At 46.7% G+C, this 16,532-nt stretch overlaps 2 protein-coding genes across 3 annotated transcripts in view; one reads left to right on the top strand and one right to left on the bottom strand.

Annotated features, from left to right (window-relative positions):
* LOC130687205 (uncharacterized) overlaps positions 1 to 14,653 on the top strand; it is a 27,258-nt gene extending 12,605 nt beyond the window's left edge. The window contains exons 3-13 of the mRNA XM_057510344.2: positions 1,417 to 3,063; positions 3,429 to 3,474; positions 9,436 to 9,507; positions 9,671 to 9,816; positions 9,910 to 11,300; positions 11,410 to 11,654; positions 11,726 to 12,076; positions 12,229 to 12,698; positions 12,778 to 12,929; positions 13,052 to 13,507; positions 13,583 to 14,653. Of these exons, the coding sequence (XP_057366327.1) occupies positions 1,417 to 3,063; positions 3,429 to 3,474; positions 9,436 to 9,507; positions 9,671 to 9,816; positions 9,910 to 11,300; positions 11,410 to 11,654; positions 11,726 to 12,076; positions 12,229 to 12,698; positions 12,778 to 12,929; positions 13,052 to 13,507; positions 13,583 to 13,703 (5,097 nt within the window). The 3' untranslated portion in view covers positions 13,704 to 14,653. The remainder of the gene's footprint in view (positions 1 to 1,416; positions 3,064 to 3,428; positions 3,475 to 9,435; positions 9,508 to 9,670; positions 9,817 to 9,909; positions 11,301 to 11,409; positions 11,655 to 11,725; positions 12,077 to 12,228; positions 12,699 to 12,777; positions 12,930 to 13,051; positions 13,508 to 13,582) is intronic.
* On the bottom strand, positions 14,650 to 16,532 carry LOC130687221 (putative protein-lysine deacylase ABHD14B). Of its 2 annotated transcripts, none has more exons than XM_057510361.2 (6): positions 16,298 to 16,532; positions 15,913 to 16,074; positions 15,700 to 15,849; positions 15,457 to 15,622; positions 15,136 to 15,383; positions 14,650 to 15,044 (listed from the first exon to the last, which is right to left on the bottom strand). In XM_057510361.2, the coding sequence occupies exons 2-6, from the start codon at positions 16,060 to 16,062 to the stop codon at positions 14,850 to 14,852; spliced, it is 909 nt and encodes a 302-aa protein (XP_057366344.1). In that variant the 5' UTR covers positions 16,063 to 16,074; positions 16,298 to 16,532; the 3' UTR covers positions 14,650 to 14,849. The 2 variants fall into 2 exon arrangements, with proteins under 2 accessions (XP_057366344.1, XP_057366343.1); XM_057510360.2 differs by having other exon boundaries at positions 15,913 to 16,077; positions 16,298 to 16,531.

Here is a 16,532-nt window from a genome sequence, read left to right as displayed (position 1 = left end):
TGATGGAACGTGACGGACGCAAAGTAGTTGATGTGGAGACTGGGCGACGTTCACGACGACGACGACGACCTAAAACAGCTCCTTTTTTGGGGAGGGGGGGGGAGGTTTCTTATCCTTTTGAATCCCCTCGTTTATCTCTTGATGTCCTTCGCATAAGCAAAATGGCCGAGTTCAGCCAGGACGAGTCCCGGAAGAGAATTTCTTTTTTTTTTTTTTTTTTTTTTTGTTTTCTTCTCAGTTTTCACGTTTTTGTTTTTTAACACATGGCGAGACATGAAAAGAAAAGGGAAGGAAAAAAACGGAAGGGTGCGCCCGTCTTTTATTTTTCTGTTTGATTCGATGATTTTTGGGAATCGTCGCTTATTCGAATTGACACGGCTACCGTCTATGACCGTGTTTGTCTCTTTGCAGCCAAGGATTTCTTTTTTTTTTTTTTTCTTTCATTTTTATTCTTTGCATTTCAAAACGCGCCAGGTGTTTGAATGGTGACACGTACCATAAACGTGTGGCCAGCCCGAATGCGAGTGTCGAAAAGATTTCCATTCGGCTGGACGAGTGAGGAAAAAAAAAAAAGTGAGGAAATCAAACGAAGTGGGGACGGCTGTTGATTAAAAGTGTTGTAGTGTGTGAACCTGTTTCCGTGAATTGCGTTCCATTCTTTATAGCAAAGTACCCTTGGATTGGTGTCTGCACGCCGTCTATATGCAAATCGTTGGCCCCGATCGATCACTCGCCAATAAAAAACAAAAAAAAACGGGCTATTTCACACGGCGGGCACCGAGCAGCAGGAGGAGGACGGAGCATAAATGGCATTAGATATGCAACTCGATAAAGTTAGAAAAACAACATCCTTTTTTTTTTTTTTTTTTTTTTTTTTTTTTTTTGGAATTTTCCAGTACATTTAATATGGACAAAGAAGGGAATAAGAACAAAAACGCTTCGACACATTGTTCTTTTTGTTTTGTTTACTGATTATGATTTATTTCGTTTGAATTTCGTTTGTTTTGTTTTGTTTTTTTTTAAAAAAAAAGCAGTTTTGTGCTGTGAATTTGCATTGAAAATGCAAACACAGTTGGCCTAATTGTCATTCGAAAAAGGAAGGGTGTTGATTCTTGTGTTGCTTTCGTTAGTCCATAGATGGCGATACGTCAAGACCGAACGCCATTCAAAGAATCTCGAGTGTTTGTTTGTTTTTTTTTTCTTTTCTTTTCTTTTCTTCTTCTTCTTCTCTCCTCTCCTCTCCTCTCCTCTCCTCTTTCGTTCTTCCGATTTGAGACGTCCACACTTAGCCTAATCAGGGAGTTTTACGTAGTTCTTTGGCCGCCCGTCGCTCGCCCAATACCATTGACTTAAATATCGAATTGAAAAAAAAAAATCAAATAACTACTAAACTTAACGTTTGAATTTGAATGGCAGAGACCGCACGAGTTGCAGGATTTCTTGCGCAGGGTGGAGGACAGCACCCGCATCAGCATCACGGCGCTGGATGGCGGCCGTTTTCGGCACGACGACGCAAGTGACGGAGCGACGACGTCACCCGCCGCCTTCCCATCACCTCCACCACCTACACCACCTCCACTGGCGTCACTGGCGGCAGGCGGAGTCGGCTGCCAGCTGGACAATGACGTCAACAACGCAACGGCCGCGTTCCAGTGTCACCATCGACACCAGCTGGAGGCTATGAACGCCAGCAGAAGCGAAACGCCGCCGCCGACGTTTGACAACGCTGGAACGCAAACGTCACCCATGTCTTTATCGCGCAGCTCCAGTTTCCTGTGGGTCTCCGATTGCAACTGCAGCGGCAGCCTGGAGGACAACGCCAGCGTGACGGGAGTCAACGGCCATCCGTTGACCTCCTGTTCGGCCCCGGCTTCCGGCCAGGCGCATTCCGAGGCCGGCTCGTCGAGCATCAGCCGCGTCGTCCACATGGACACGTCGCTCTCGTCGTTGGTCTCGGACTCGAGCGCCGCCGGCCGTTGCGCCTCCGACAACAGGCGGAAGCGGATGCTCCGCACGCCCGACAGCGGCGCAGCCAACGACGTCGAAGAGGACGAGGACGAGGACGACGACGAGGACGAGGACGACGACGACGACGACGACGACGACGATGATGATGGAAGTAGCGTGTCCCTTTCGCACTCGATCGATGGCGGTGTAGGTGGAGGCGGAGGAGCCGAATCTGGAATCGGAACGGGTTCGCCTCCGCCTCGCGACAGACGCAGGCGGCCCGTCGCCGTTGGAGATCGTCCGGACGTCAGCGTGCAGACGATGCCGATGAATCGAGCCGAGTCGGACGAGTCGTCGGATTTGGCCGTGGGCGATGACGAAGTCTCGCCGCTGGACACGTCGGCCTCCTCGCTGACGGACTCTTCGCCCTCGTCGGACGAGGGCGGGCAGTCGTCGACGGCTGCGGCTGCGGCGGCGGCCAAGAAACGCGACAAGGTGCGACGCCACGAGACTTGGGAGAAGATCCGGCGGAGGCATTCTTGCAAGCGCGTCCAGTCGCGCACGTCGCGCAACGCAAGCGCCAAAGACAAGGCGGAAGTGGTGTGGATCCGGCGGGGGCAGAGCGAAACGCCTCCGCCGCTTGCCGTGCCAGCGCACGTGGCCGTGCCCGCCGTCGGTTCGGCGCCCGTCTCGACGACGCTGACCGACGCCAATTTGACGTCGCTGCTGGAACCGCCCAAGGTCCTGCACAAACCTCCGGTGGTCGTCGTCCAGTCGGTGATGCCCAGACCGAGACCCCGTCCTTTGCTTTTCAAATTTCCCGCCTCGGAATCGACGACGACGACGACGACGACGACGACGGGCTGCGCATCGGCCGAATCGACGCCGACGGCCGTCAAATTAGCGCTGCAATCGGTTTTGGCCATGGAATTGTCGCCAGCATCCGAACGCGGCGGTGGCAACAGCAACAACAACAAGAACAACAACAAGAACAACAAGTCATCGCCGAGCGCCGGTTTCCTCGTGCCGAGCGCCGTCGGCGGAGCAACAAAGAAACGCCATCTGAAACCGATTTCGGCGTCGTCGACGCCCACCGAGCCCTACGTCACTCTGGAGGTACGAACGCGAGTAATCCGCCTCCCCTTTCTATCTTGTCCTTTTTTCTTGTTTTTTTTTTTTCTGGTTTTTTCTGGTTTTTTCGTATTGAAAACCAATTTGATTGCCAACTCGTGCTGGAACTTTTGGTTTTTTTTTTTTTTTTTTTTTTCTTTTCCCGATACGATGGAAGCGCATGTTTTCCAAGATGCGGGTCGCATGGCAACCGCTCAACAATGTCATGCCTTTCATCAAAATCATTTTGATTTTTTTTTTTTTTTTCTCTTGGTTGGAAAAGCGTCTGCGATAAAAACTTGTTCGACGTTGTCCGTGAAACGCAAGTTAAATCTCATTTATTTATTTATTTTTTTGACGTATTCATTCAGAGTGGCCTGGCAGCAGCACGTTCTCACTCGGAATCCGCTTTTGCCGGTAAGCTCATCCGCCTGTTTTTTCTTTCCTTCTTTCCTTCTTTCCTTCTTTCATTGTTCATTATGGTCCGACGTCGACGTGAAACGCGCCGTTTTTCATTAGCATTAGCCATGCGATTATTATTTGGTTGCTACCATTATCCGCCGTGTCTTTTTTTTTTTTTTTTTTTTGTTTTTTTTTTTTTTTCGACATGCATCGTTGATTTGAGCTTCCAATTGCTCGTTGGTGTCTAAACGAGCTTCGCTTTAGACGACGTACACTTTCATTTGAAAATGATGCCATTTTCCGAGAAAGAGGTGAAGGATCAAGAGGATCGCTTTTTTTTTTTTTCTTCTTCTTCTTATAAATGCGATAGTGAGTGATGATGGGCACGTGCGCGCAAGTCACACAATCCACTCAGTCAAGCGGCTTGTCTTATATATTTTTTTTTTTTTTTGAATCTGTCGTGTCAGTGCGCGTGTCTCGAACGACTCGCAAAAACAGACGACGTCGAGAGAGAGAGAGAGAGAGAGAGGCTAAGGCTAAAAGGCAATCGAAAGATCATCGGCTATTTGGTACGACGTCGTTCGGCCATGATCGCACCAGTCTCGGCTCCGTCTTGCAGCCGCATTCTTTGTTTTGTCTTGTTTTTTTTTTTTTTGGTTGAATGTTCAATTGATGGTCGAACGTTAGTTTAAAAAAAAAAAAAACAAAAAAAAAATGGCCGGTGAGAAGCGGCGGTTCATTTTCGGACGAAGTTTAAGTGAAAAATTGAAATGCTCTTCGACGGGCGAAACGGTGGAGCGCATCTGGATGCGACTACGTCAAGTCAAGTTGCAAGGTAATCCCTTTACAAAAACCCGATATTCATTTCACGTTTCATTTTTCGTGACGTATTTTTTTTTCTCCTCTTGGGATGTCGGGACTTGTCAGGTGGGCCAAAGGATCGCTGTATCTGTACGCGCTGTATAATTCACGATTAGGGTTAGACGTCAAATGAATGCAGGTCGGGGCTTGGTTGTTTCAACGTAGCCCCCATTCGCCCCGTTCCGTTCAGGGGCACGTGCGCTCCAATCGCGGCCATTCTCGACGACGTCAATTTTTCTATCATCCTATAAGGATATACTATATTTATGTTCGTCGTTTGTTTTCCCTACCCTTTGTTTCCCCCTACCCGCTCCTCTTAACAACAACAAGCCAACCGACGTGATGGGGTCGCTCGTGAAGGAACGTTGTTCGTGTGTGTGTGTGTGTGTGTGTGTCGCATATCTTTTTTATCGATTCCCAAATTCTTACTTTTTTTTTTTTTTTTTTATTTTGGGTTCTCTATCAAACGAACAAGAAAAGAGGTAGGGGGGGGGGGAATGAAATTGGGAAGGCGCGTTTTTTTTTTTGATTGGCCCAACTTTCACCCCCCGTGCGTTTCGTCTGCTCGATGCGTCCGCGTTCATCTTGATTGCGTTTATTTTCGAAAGTGAACGAAAACCCGTTGAAATGTGTTTAGAGATTCAAACAACGTGTGTGATTCAGTGACACACTGGCCCTCCATCTGTTATCGTTTGGGAGCTCATTAATTAAGTCTAAAGGGGGCTATACAATCATTCTCTAGCACTGGGAATGCGAAGCCGTTTCTCACTACCACGGCGATGAAAACGAACCTTCTTTTTCTTTTTTTATTTATTTATTTTGGAAGCAATTAATTTTGGTTTTTCAAGCCCCAAAGTACCTCAAACAATGTGTCACCGTAGCAATCGGAATTTTTATTCCATTTTGTTTTTAACTGCTAATTCAATTTTGGGGAGGAGTTTGGGAACGCCTTGAAAAAGGGGTGCTGAGTTTTTTTTGTTTGTTTTTTTGGGGGGATGATTTCAGTTATTGAGGCCAAGACAGGTATACCGTACAGTTGATTGGATTCGAGGAACGTTTGATTCAAAACAAGTACAAGAAAAGGTCGAACCAGGTCGCTGTTTTTTTTTTTTTTCCGACTTTTATCGACTTGGACGAGTCTGATCTTGGATGAGATTTTTTTGTGTGTGTTGGTGGCGGCCATCGGCTTCTTTTTTTTTTTTTTTTTTTTTTTTCTTTTTTTCTTCTGATTGACATCGATCGCCTTTTGGCTTTGGCCGTTAGCCGACGGCTGTTTTTGGACGAGAAAAAAAAAAAAAAATGTCGGTGGGCAAAGGGAAAAGGAGAGGAGAAAACGAGGGCAGATCATTTTCAAAGTGATTCACATCCCGACTAGGGCGATATGAAAGCCAACTCGGAGGGATGACGTAAACGAACGCCTGCAGCCTATCGTGAATGATGATGATTATTATTATGGAACCGATGTTGCCACGTCGTTTGCCTCCTTTATCACATCATCCGGAAAAAAAAAACAAAAAAAAAGAGAAGGCAAATAAGTTCACCTTGATCACCTTCCATTTTGTCTCTCGTTTTTTTGTGTTTTTTTTTTTGAAAGGCGTTTGAAACGATGAATGAACACGAGGGATGAATGGACGGGCCAAAGTCAATAGCCGCGTATTTAAAAATTACGCATGGCGGAGCCGAATTTCATACTCGAACGGGCCTCCCACAAGAACACGATTTCTTTTATTATTTTGTTTTTGTTTTTTTCTGTGAATGTTTTCCTTTTGAGCGATTCGTGGCGTCGAGATCGACCTCGGCTGACTTTTGACGAATGGCGTAGTGGCCATTGCTGGCCCGCAACTGCATTTTCTCTCGACTGGCCGCGTGTGCAGGCGGGATTGCAGTCGGTGTTGGATTTCCAGACAAACCTCTTAGACAACACACACACACACACATCACGGTCGCAGCGGGAAGAATTTTTCCAACATCTTTTTGACAAGGTCGACTGTGAGAGTGGCGCAAGAGAACAACGATTCATGAAAGAGGTTGCGAGATGGGCAAACGAGCGGCACATCGTTCATCTCTGCCCAGTTTTTGTCCCTTTTTTTTGTTTTGTTTTTTTAAATCCTCTAAAAAAAAAACAACAACAAATTGTTGTGTTATATTATTTGTAGTTTTTCTTTTTCTTTTACAGTCTGTTTCTCGTGGGCCTCTCTTTCCTCTCTCGTTTCTTTTTCGATCAGGAAAATAGGGAGATATCAAAATAGGGAGGGTGATTGGGTGGAGGAAGTTGAAATGGTTTGAGAGGAGGAGAATATAAAGAACCGTAGGAGGAGGAGCAAAGCCAAGAGGGGACCACTTTTTTTTTTTTTTTTTTTTTTTTTTACTTGAATGTTCTTCCTTGATTCAAGTTTTAAGGACTTGCCACTATTAGCTTGAACAGTGAGTCTCCACTGGCCGTGTCGAGTGGATTGTGTTTAGACGTCCTTGTTCAGTTCATTGGTGTGAAATTCCCGAATCCCAAGTTCTTACCATTTTCATCGTCTGCATTAGAAAAGGCAAGCCTTTTTTTTTTTTTGATTATTGCAATTCAAACACACGTTGTTTTCTTATTTCAAAAAAAAAATAAAAAAGCTAATCAATGTGCTATTCAAATCGTTTGTGGGGTGGCGACATGCGCGCTGGCGTTAATGAAACGTTGTTCCTTTCGTTGGCATTTTGCGTTCTTCTTTTTTTTTTTTTTTTATAACTCGCTGCTTATCATTGCGATGTTGTATGATCGACCCGTGTCTTTTCAATCAAGACACATCGATCGGACTTTTTTTTTTTTTTTTTTTTTTTTTTTTATCTTCTCTCGTCTGTCATGTCAGCTCTCTCTGTCTGAATAAAAATCGGTTTGGATGATCGCCCACCGAAATCTGCGGCCTACTATTTCAATCGACACACGCACACAGAGAGAGAGAGAGAGAGAGCGTTGATTGAAAAAGGAATTATTATTGTGGCCCCCTTTTTTTGCAGCAGCAGCAGCAGCAGCAGTTAACTTCATTATAAAGAGCAGATTGGTCTTAAAAATGACTTACATAATAGCAGCTGTGGTGGCCCTGTTTTAATCAAGCAGCCCACCCGCACCGCTCGCCTGTTCTCGTTCGCATCTCATATATTTATAGTTTTCGCCTCGATCTCTCTCTCTCTCTCTCCCGCTCTCTAGTCTCAAGATTATGTTTTCGAAAAAAAAAAAAAAAAAAACAACTCTTTTTTTATTATTATATATATATATACTATATTTTTTTTTTTGCTGTTTTCTCTCTTTTCTTTTCTTTTTTTTTTTTGTGTGTGTATGTGTGTGCGCGTGTTTTCCAATTGAAGATCTCCTTCGTCCGCAGCTCTCTCTCTCTCTCTCTCTCTCTCTCTCTGCTGATCGTAGAGTACTTCCATTTTTCTTTTATAAATACAGACTTTGCGTTTCTTTGCCACTCGAGGCAGACTTTGACGCTGTCCAGATTCTTTTGCCTCTTTCTCTCTGCTTCATTACCGTTGGCAGAGCGCCGTTCTTTTTTAACTGAGCAAGAAAACAAAAAAAATTCTTTCACATCGATCGTTTTTGCCGTTTGGAATTGTCCTGCCAACAGGAATTGAAGGCAAAATGGGGGTGGGGTGGGGGCGGTGAATGTGTTGCTGGTACACATCACTCTGCGAGCACGTGTCTCTCGGTAGATTGGAAACGGATGGAACAGCAGCGTCCGTGTCTCGCGTATCTCTTTTTATAAGACGACAAACGGTTGCTGCGACTGATGGCCCATACAACGCCATCTATCTCCTTCCTTCTTTTTCTCTTCCCCCTTTGCACACACTCTGGCCCAAGAGAGAGAAGATGCGTTGGGCACACACGGCTTACCTGTCCCGACCACCTGGTGACTTGGTCCATGTCGAGGGAGGGGCGGAGAAACTCGGCGGATCGTATCTTTCAAAAAAAAAACACAAAAAAAACGAAGCAACTCTTCGTGATTTCATTCCTTTTTGTTGTTGTTGTTGTTGTTGTTGTTGTGTGGATGGCAATCACGTCTTTAAAAGGCCTAGACGGACGAATAAGGAGCGTGACACGAGTGACAGCAATCCATCATGGCCGACAGGACGAGATTTTTTTTTTTATTTGGATGGTGTTTTGATAGGAAACTGACTTCACTTTCACTAATGTCTGGCCTCATTCTCCTTCACGTAGGCCTACTCGACGCAAATGGGCATCGCATTTTCGGCTTTCGGGTAATGAGCGAGGGTCCTCACGAAATCGACCTAACATGGGCGAGGGCTTATTGTGTCCCGAACTGTGACAAAGCAGTGTGTCGAAGAGAAAGTGTAAAATAGGAGAGAGAACATTCAAGGCCGCACTCGGATGCGGGTCGTTGGTATAGTTTTCTCCTCTACGCTTTTGTGTGTCAATCCAATCCGCACCCATAGAGATCCTGTGCTTCAAAATAAGAAAGAAAGAAAAAAAAAAAAAAAAAAAGGCCCATTCTATTCGGCCCTCATCGTTTCCCCCTCCCCCTCGCCCCTTTTTTTTTTTTTATTTTTTATTTTTTATTTTTTTTTTCAATTTCATTTTTGCTGTCTTGATTCAACGAGCTCGATTCGAACAAATGGCCTGCGTGCATCCTCTTTTTCACGACGACGCACGCGTCCTTCCTTTATGTTTGCGTTGACTTCCTTGCGACTCGATAAATCAGTGGAAAACTCTCGACTCGACTCGTCCACTTGATTTCGCCATTGAGCGTCGTCGTCGTCGTCGTCGTCGTCGTCGTGTGGGATGTTTATCAAACGATCGACTACTTCAAGTTAAAAGGACACACGCACGCACGCACATGAAAAAAAAAAAAAAAAAAGAAATGTGTCGATACGAAGACGAGGCGAAGAGGTTCGATTCGATCTGCGTGTGCCCATTGTAATTTGTACATGTTTCAGTCGATAGTTAAATAGAAGCAAAAAAAAAAAAAAAGTGGGCTTTTAAATCTCTTTTCCTGCCCTATTCGTCCGTGTTAACGCCTTGCTTGTTACGAAGAAAGAAAAAAAAAAGAAAAAAGAAAGAAGGAAAGAAAGAAAGAAAATAGAATTAATCGCCTTTATGTGTTTTAAACGCAGAATTGGAAGCGACCGAAGCGTGTCGTTGGTTGAGAGCCACCGGTTTCCCCCAATACGCCCAGATGTACGAAGGTACGTAAACAGCGATTTCTTTTCTCCCTTTTTTTTTTTTTTTTTTTTTTTTTTTTAGTTTAGAATGAAAATGTGTTGAACGTGCAAATTGGAACACGATTGTTGTTTGATGAACTTGATGAATCATAGCATCAACACCCGTCTATTTGTATTGGCTATTCAGATTGGCAGTTTCCCTTGGATCTGAACGTTGTGGAGCGCGATCATCCGTTCCTGGATGTCGATTCGCTTCAGGCTCTCTTCCGCCGACTGGCCACTCTGAATCGCATGGCCAAATTGCGCAGCGAAAAGGCTCGCATCCGCCCGCAGGTAAAACACTTTGAAATCCATCCTTGCGCGCTCTATTTATCTCTTTACCTTATCCTTCACAAAACAAAAAAAATCAAATCTATCTCGCGATAGGGCGGCGATGAATCAGAAGATGAAGATCAAGAATGCGCCCTGTCGGACCAGTGGACCTTTCAGCGCCATTCGCGCCGCTGGTCGAGAATCGTCGATCTGCCCGACGATCCGACCGGATTGCAGGCGCTCATTGCCGCCGGATCGGCCAACTCGGCCTCCACCTTGCCGTCCGGAGGGGGCGGAGGACAGCCAACGACGATCGAAGAAGACGATCCAGACGCCGGGATGAGACCGGCCAATTCGGCCACGACGCTGGCGGACGAGTCGGGCAACGCGAGCGATCGGGCCCTCCATTGCGATCCAGTCATTCTGGGCAGCTTCCGGCGCAGTTCCAGCGAGCGCTTGAAACACGGAGCCAAGTCGCTGCTCAGGCGCATGGAAAGCCTGCGCTCGCGGAGTCGCCGGAGTCGGCCAGCGCTGGTCCGACCGGCCGACGGCAATTTGGTCATCAGCGGGCCGCAGCTGGTCGACGCGTCCGGCATGGAGGACCGCATGAAGGACCTGCATTGCGTCGACCTCAGCCCGCCGGACTCTTCGGCTTCGCCGACGAGCAGCACCCCGTCGCCCGACCTGAACCGCACCGTGGCCAAGGGCCAGCAGCAGTTGGTGGCCAACAGTCAGGACGCGTCGTCCTCTTCGATCGTCAGCGCGACGACGGCCAGCGCTGCGTCGACGCCGACGCCGACGGTGGAAGTGGCCGCCGCCGCCGCCGCCACACCCAGTCCGGCGGGCAGCATGAAAATCAAGCGCGGATTCTTCCAGCGCAGGAGTTTCAGGCCGTCGGCTTCGCTGTCCAAATCGAGCGGATCGGCCGCCCAGTCGGCCGCCGACAGCGAGCACAAAGATGCCCATTCCGATTCGGAGTGCAGCCCGAGCTATTGGCGCCGATCGGCCTCCTCGTCCAAAGACGCCAACAGCAACGAGACGTCGACGACGACGACGACGACGACGACGACGACGACGACGGCGACGGCCTGGAACAGTTTGGAGCAGTCGTTGCGCTGGAAGAGCAAGAAATCGCGCGATCCCATTCCGGCCGACATGTGGAGGGCCAGCACGGTCCCACCGCTTTCGGACACGACGCCGACGCACATGTTGCAGCAGCGCGGCAAATTGTACCTCAACTTCAGCAAGCCGTCCGTCCCCGTTGGCAAGAATGCCAATGCGTCGTGTCTGATGCCTTCGCCGGACGAGGAGCCGCTCGACTTGGTGTCGACGCCCATCGTCGTCGGCCGATCGCTGCCGGCCGAAACGCCGACGCCGTGCGGATCGCTGCGAGACGCCGAACGAATGGTCGAATCGTTTGGCTTGCAAAACGATTCGGCCAGCACCGGAACTGGGACCAGCGGTTCGCACATCGACAGCGATTACAGCCCGGCCGCACCTGGACGGTGGGCTGTTTTGTTTTTGTTTTTTGTTTTTTTTTGTTTTTTTTGTGCATCATATTCAAACTGGAATGATTAAACCGTTCGTTTAATGATTTTTGTTGTCTCTGTACAGGAATCCCGTGGTGGCCGTCCGCTGGCACAGCTTCCGCCGCTCGTCGTCTTCGACATCGTCAGCCACTTTGAATAGCCAGCCGATCGCCATCGGATCGCTGCCCGTCGGCCAGTTTGCTTTGCTACGTAAATTGGCTTTGCTGCGATTGACTGCCCTCCTCGAACGCCACACCTCGTCCAGCAAGCCGTCCTGGGGTTGGGACCTGCCCAAATTCATGCGCAAGACCAAGTCTCCCGATTATAAAGGTTCCATTTTTCCTTCTGATTTTTTTTTTTTTTGTTTGAACATGAACTGACCTTGAATCGATGATGAACAGATAAGAGCATGTTTGGCGTCCCGCTTTCCGTCACGGTGCAGCGGACGGGCGAAGCTCTTCCTAAGCCCGTCTTAGCGGCCATGCATTACTTGCGCCAGTCGGCCTTGGATCAAGTCGGTCTCTTCCGCAAATCGGGTGTCCGTTCGCGTATCGCCAAGTTGAAGGAATTGTGCGAGGCGTGGGCGTGGCAATGCTCGGGCCCGAGCGGCTGCTACGGCCACGACCAACCGGTCGACTTTAGCGAGCACCAGCCCTACGACGTGGCCGACATGGTCAAGCAGTACTTCCGCGAATTGCCCGAAGCGCTCATGACCAACAAGCTTTCCGAGACGTTTGTCACCATTTTCCAAGGTTTGCATTTCAATCGCAATCGACAATTTGAATTTTTCTTTTATTTTTGTTTTATTTGGGCCTTTTTTTTTGTTTTTTTTTTTTTTTTTTTTTGTTTTTTTTTTTTTTTTTTTTTTTTTTTTTTTGTTTTTTTGTTGAAATGTGCGATGTAGTGGTTCCGGCGAATCAGCGACTGGACGCGTTGCGTTGCGCCCTGCTCCTCTTGCCAGACGAGCACCGGGAAGCGTTGCAAACGTTCCTGGCCTTTTTGACGGATGTGGCCGCCTTGGCCTCCATCAATCAAATGACGCCAAGCAACTTGGCCGTTTGCCTGGCTCCATCGCTCTTCCACTTGCCGGCCACGTCAGCTTCGTCCTCTTCGTCTTCGTCCTCCTCTTCGTCGCACAATCGGTCGGCCGTCGGTGGCGGTGGAGGCACGTCGAGCGCCACCAGCAATGGCGGAATAGGAGGCGGGGTAGGAGGGGCTGCATCGGGAAATGGCAACAACGTGATGAACAGTAACGCATCGTCGCCTCGACGTCGCAAGACGGTCGGCGTGCCCGATCAGAGAGAATTGAGCCAAAATAAAGCCGCCCATGAATGCCTCCTCCAGATGATTAACGACTTCCGGCATCTATTCACTGTGAGTTTTTCAACTCTTATGACTTATCTCGATGCTATTTATTTTTATTGATTTGGCCATTTGTTTTGAATATTTCAAGGTTCCGGATGACATTTTCCGCCAGTGTCGATGCAATTACTTGGAAGACAGTGTACCCGTCACGCTGGATGATCTTCGCACCGTAGAGTTTGGAGACTGGCAAGCTTACATGAACGGATGCATGGCTGCACTTCTTAAAGAAGCCAAAGACAAGTAAACATTTTTTTTTTCGTTTTTTTTTTTTTTTTTTTTTTTCTTTTTTAACCCCCTTACGGTTGGATACATTTCCTTTTTTCTTTCTAACAAAAAAAATTCATTTTGAAACAAAAAAAAAGGTCGCGAGGCTGGGAGACGAGTAGCAACGACGTACGCGTCGATGTCGCCTGGAAGAAAGTGGGTGACGGCCACGCGTTGAGACTGTGGAGGGTCTCGGCCGAGATCGAAGCGCCACCTGGCGAATTGCTCAACCGAGTCCTCCGTGAAAGACACCTGTGGGACACTTCGCTCGTCAAATGGCGATCCGTCGTCCGTTTGGACAAGAAGTCGGACGTGTTTCACTACACGTCCACTTCGGAGGTGCCGCCCGTATCGCGAGACGTCACTCTTTTGCGTTCGTGGCGCACCGACCTTCCCAGAGGCGCCTGTTTGGTGGCCGAGATGAGCATCGATCATTCAGACACGCCCATCACTTCCGGCACTGTTCGCAGCATCGTCTTGGCTTCGCGCTACCTCATCCAGCCGTGTGGCGCCGGAAAATGCCGTCTCGTCCACCTCTCTCGCGTCGACATCATGTAAGTTTTTTTTTTTGTTTCTATTTTACTTTCTAAACAGCACACATTCATTGTTTCTTTTATAAATTTTTGAAGGGGTCGATCGCCAGATTGGTATAACAAACATTACGGCCATATAACTGCCCTTCACATGGCCAGAATTCGCGATTCGTTCTCGCAACACCTGGTGGCTGACGGGCCTGAAAGCAAAGTCTGATTATTTTTTTTTTTTTTTCCAAATATAAAGAAGAGCAAATGTATACGGATTTATTAATGCTGGGGGGGGGGAGGTCGCCCGAATGACTAACAGACAAACACAAAGTTCGGCCATTTGCCGAGTCGTTTTAGTACAGAAATAAACACGTGCGTTTATTCTTGACCTCTTGTATGGCAGCAAACCTTGTAATAACACGAGAACGATGCATTTCAACCATCATCCGACCAAATGTGCACAATCTGTTTGTTCAACCAAATGCGTTCACAACATTTTTATTTCTTTTTTTTTTTTTTTTTTTTTTTTTTTTTGTTTGTTTGCCTCTTTTGCCTCCCCCGCCCCCCCCCCCCCAGGCTTGAAAAAGCAGAAACGCGTTGCACATTATCTTTTATGTATAACCTAGTCATGCCGCGCAATTTCCCCATGTTTCGATTATCTTTTATTGACTAACCGAGACAGACAAGTTCATCACTGTTTGATTTATCCAGAATTTGTACAATTTCCTTTTATCCGTGTCTTTGATTGTTTTTAACTAGAAAACTAGCTCCCTTTTGTCTGTGATTTTTTTATCTTCTTAGCTTTGCCACCGTTTCATGTTTCATTTTGCCACGTGTTGAGAATCCCTCTTCTACCCCTAAAACCAACTTTTTTGTATTGGAATTGTTGTGGGGCTTGTCGAGCCGTTTGGCTGAGTAAATCAGTGCCGTGATTTACGAATCCGAATTTATAAAACGTGCATAATAGTTGTCTCTTTTCTTTTTTTTGTGTGTTGTTGTATAGAAAGGTGAAGATGAATTTTCAAGATACCAATTTGCTGTGGGGGCTTATCAGATTGAACCGCATAACACACAGATATATATACAGGCACATATATTGCGTGTACAGTTTGACGAAATGAGTAAAAAAAAAAAAAAACTATTTGTGCTGTCCCTAATAAAGTGTCTAGCAATGAATTCAAAACACGTATTTATTTTCTTGAAAAACAAAACCTTGTGAAAGAATGACAACCCTGCAAATTTCGTCTGTTCATTGATTGATATCAATCGATCACGTTCAATCTAGTCGTGACCTTAAGTTTATAATAAGCAGCTTATCGTAGGAAACGTGATTTCTTGTTTCGCCATGTAGGTCACCTTGTGAGACGTTCATTCATCGTGGATGGGCATCGATTTTCTTAACGAAATTGTACAAAAGCGAGTGGAAAGTATCGGGTTGATCGAGATAGGCAGCGTGGCCGGCCTTGGGCAAGACGAATGCCTGAAAATTCGGAATGGTTTTCAGATCTCGGTGAGAGGTGGGACCCAGTGAGGTATCTCGATCTCCATAAATTAGGATGGTAGGCACCTATTGCAACACGCACATTTACATTGAAGTAACAAATTATTTTACCTTCTGTCCCCAGCTGTTAAACAACAAGTGAATAAAACACGTATACCTGGAGTGCTTTGACCTTGCTGGGTGGCACTATGCCAGACGCGGCTGGGGCAATGACGACAAACCCTGCCACCATTTCTGGATGGGTAAGGATGTAGGGGAGAGCGTAATTGCCACTCATGGACGGACTAACCAAAACAATCTGCTTTTCTTTGAGCTGCAGTTCTTTCATCAGAGTTGTCATGTAGTCCACTTTATTGACATAGTTGTCTCTGATGCCATCCAGAGGTGTTGTAGTTTTACCAAATCCTGTCATCAATGATTTTTTACTAATTCATTTTGCCTTTTTGTTTGTGCAGATAAAGCCTTTTTTTTTTGTTACCTGGAAGATCTACAGCTATGGACTTGTACCCGAGAGCACCCAGGAGCCCTAGTGTACCCAGATCAGCCCAATCTTGGGATTTGAACGCTGCTCCATGAAGGAAGACAAAGGTCAGTTTTGATTTTACCTCTGGGGGGTTTACCACGATAGAATGTGTTTCAATCCTCTGCTCATAAAACAAGAAGACAGTTGGCAATGACAGTGGCTGTTTTTATGAGAGGACAATGTAGATCATTTTTATACCCTGACAGACAGAGGCAGAGGGACAGGTTTGATGTTTTTAGCAGCTTGTTTGGCACTTTCAGGGATAGCCAGCTCTTTCAGATTGTACCTCCTCCATGGCGTATCTGGTTCCTTCTCTTGTGTTTTCTTCTTCTTCTTCGTTACATGTGGCTGGGTTTTAAGGTAAGAGCCAGTATTAGAGGGTCAGTTTGATAACAAGTGTAAGAGACGTACCTGTTTTTTCACATCTTTGAGAGGTTGTGAAGATGGGGACGAAGATTCCTCAATCGAATTAGCACTGAAGACTAGGAGGGTAACCCACAGCACCAAAAGCAGAGCTCCAGAGCCCAAAACTATCTTTGCTGTTCTCCCTAGGACCACCATGATCTGAATGCACTGCTGTGAAACAACACCATGAGCAGATGTATTAGAGGCATACTTAAAACATGGGGGTCCTGTTTTTAGCTTAGGCTTTATCTAGGTGAATACTGGCTCTATTGATCTCAATGCAAATCTTTCAAATCGTATCGTTAAAATCACGAAAACATTTACCGTTAACGTTTCGTGATAGCGTAATAGTAAGTTGAATAGTAATTTTTAAAATTGCTAAATGTATTACCTGGATACGGGCAGAGATAACGAAATGACTGTGGCGGCAAGAGATTTGAAGACGTGGCAGCTGAATGAAACAAGTCGAAGGCCGCTCGCCACGGCAGCAGTTTGTTTACTATTTCAACAATGCGCGCGACCTCCGTCTCCTTGGGATTTTTTTTTTTTTTTTTTTTTTTACCTCTTGTATCGCAACAGGTTTCTTGCAGTTGTCACCAAGTGGCGCTTGCGTTCTTCGTGACGAA

This window comes from Daphnia carinata, chromosome 4 (genome assembly GCF_022539665.2).
Source record: "Daphnia carinata strain CSIRO-1 chromosome 4, CSIRO_AGI_Dcar_HiC_V3, whole genome shotgun sequence".
NCBI lineage: Eukaryota > Metazoa > Arthropoda > Branchiopoda > Diplostraca > Daphniidae > Daphnia > Daphnia carinata.
Note: the sequence above shows the minus strand (reverse complement) of the source record. Positions and strands in the feature narration are given on the sequence as shown.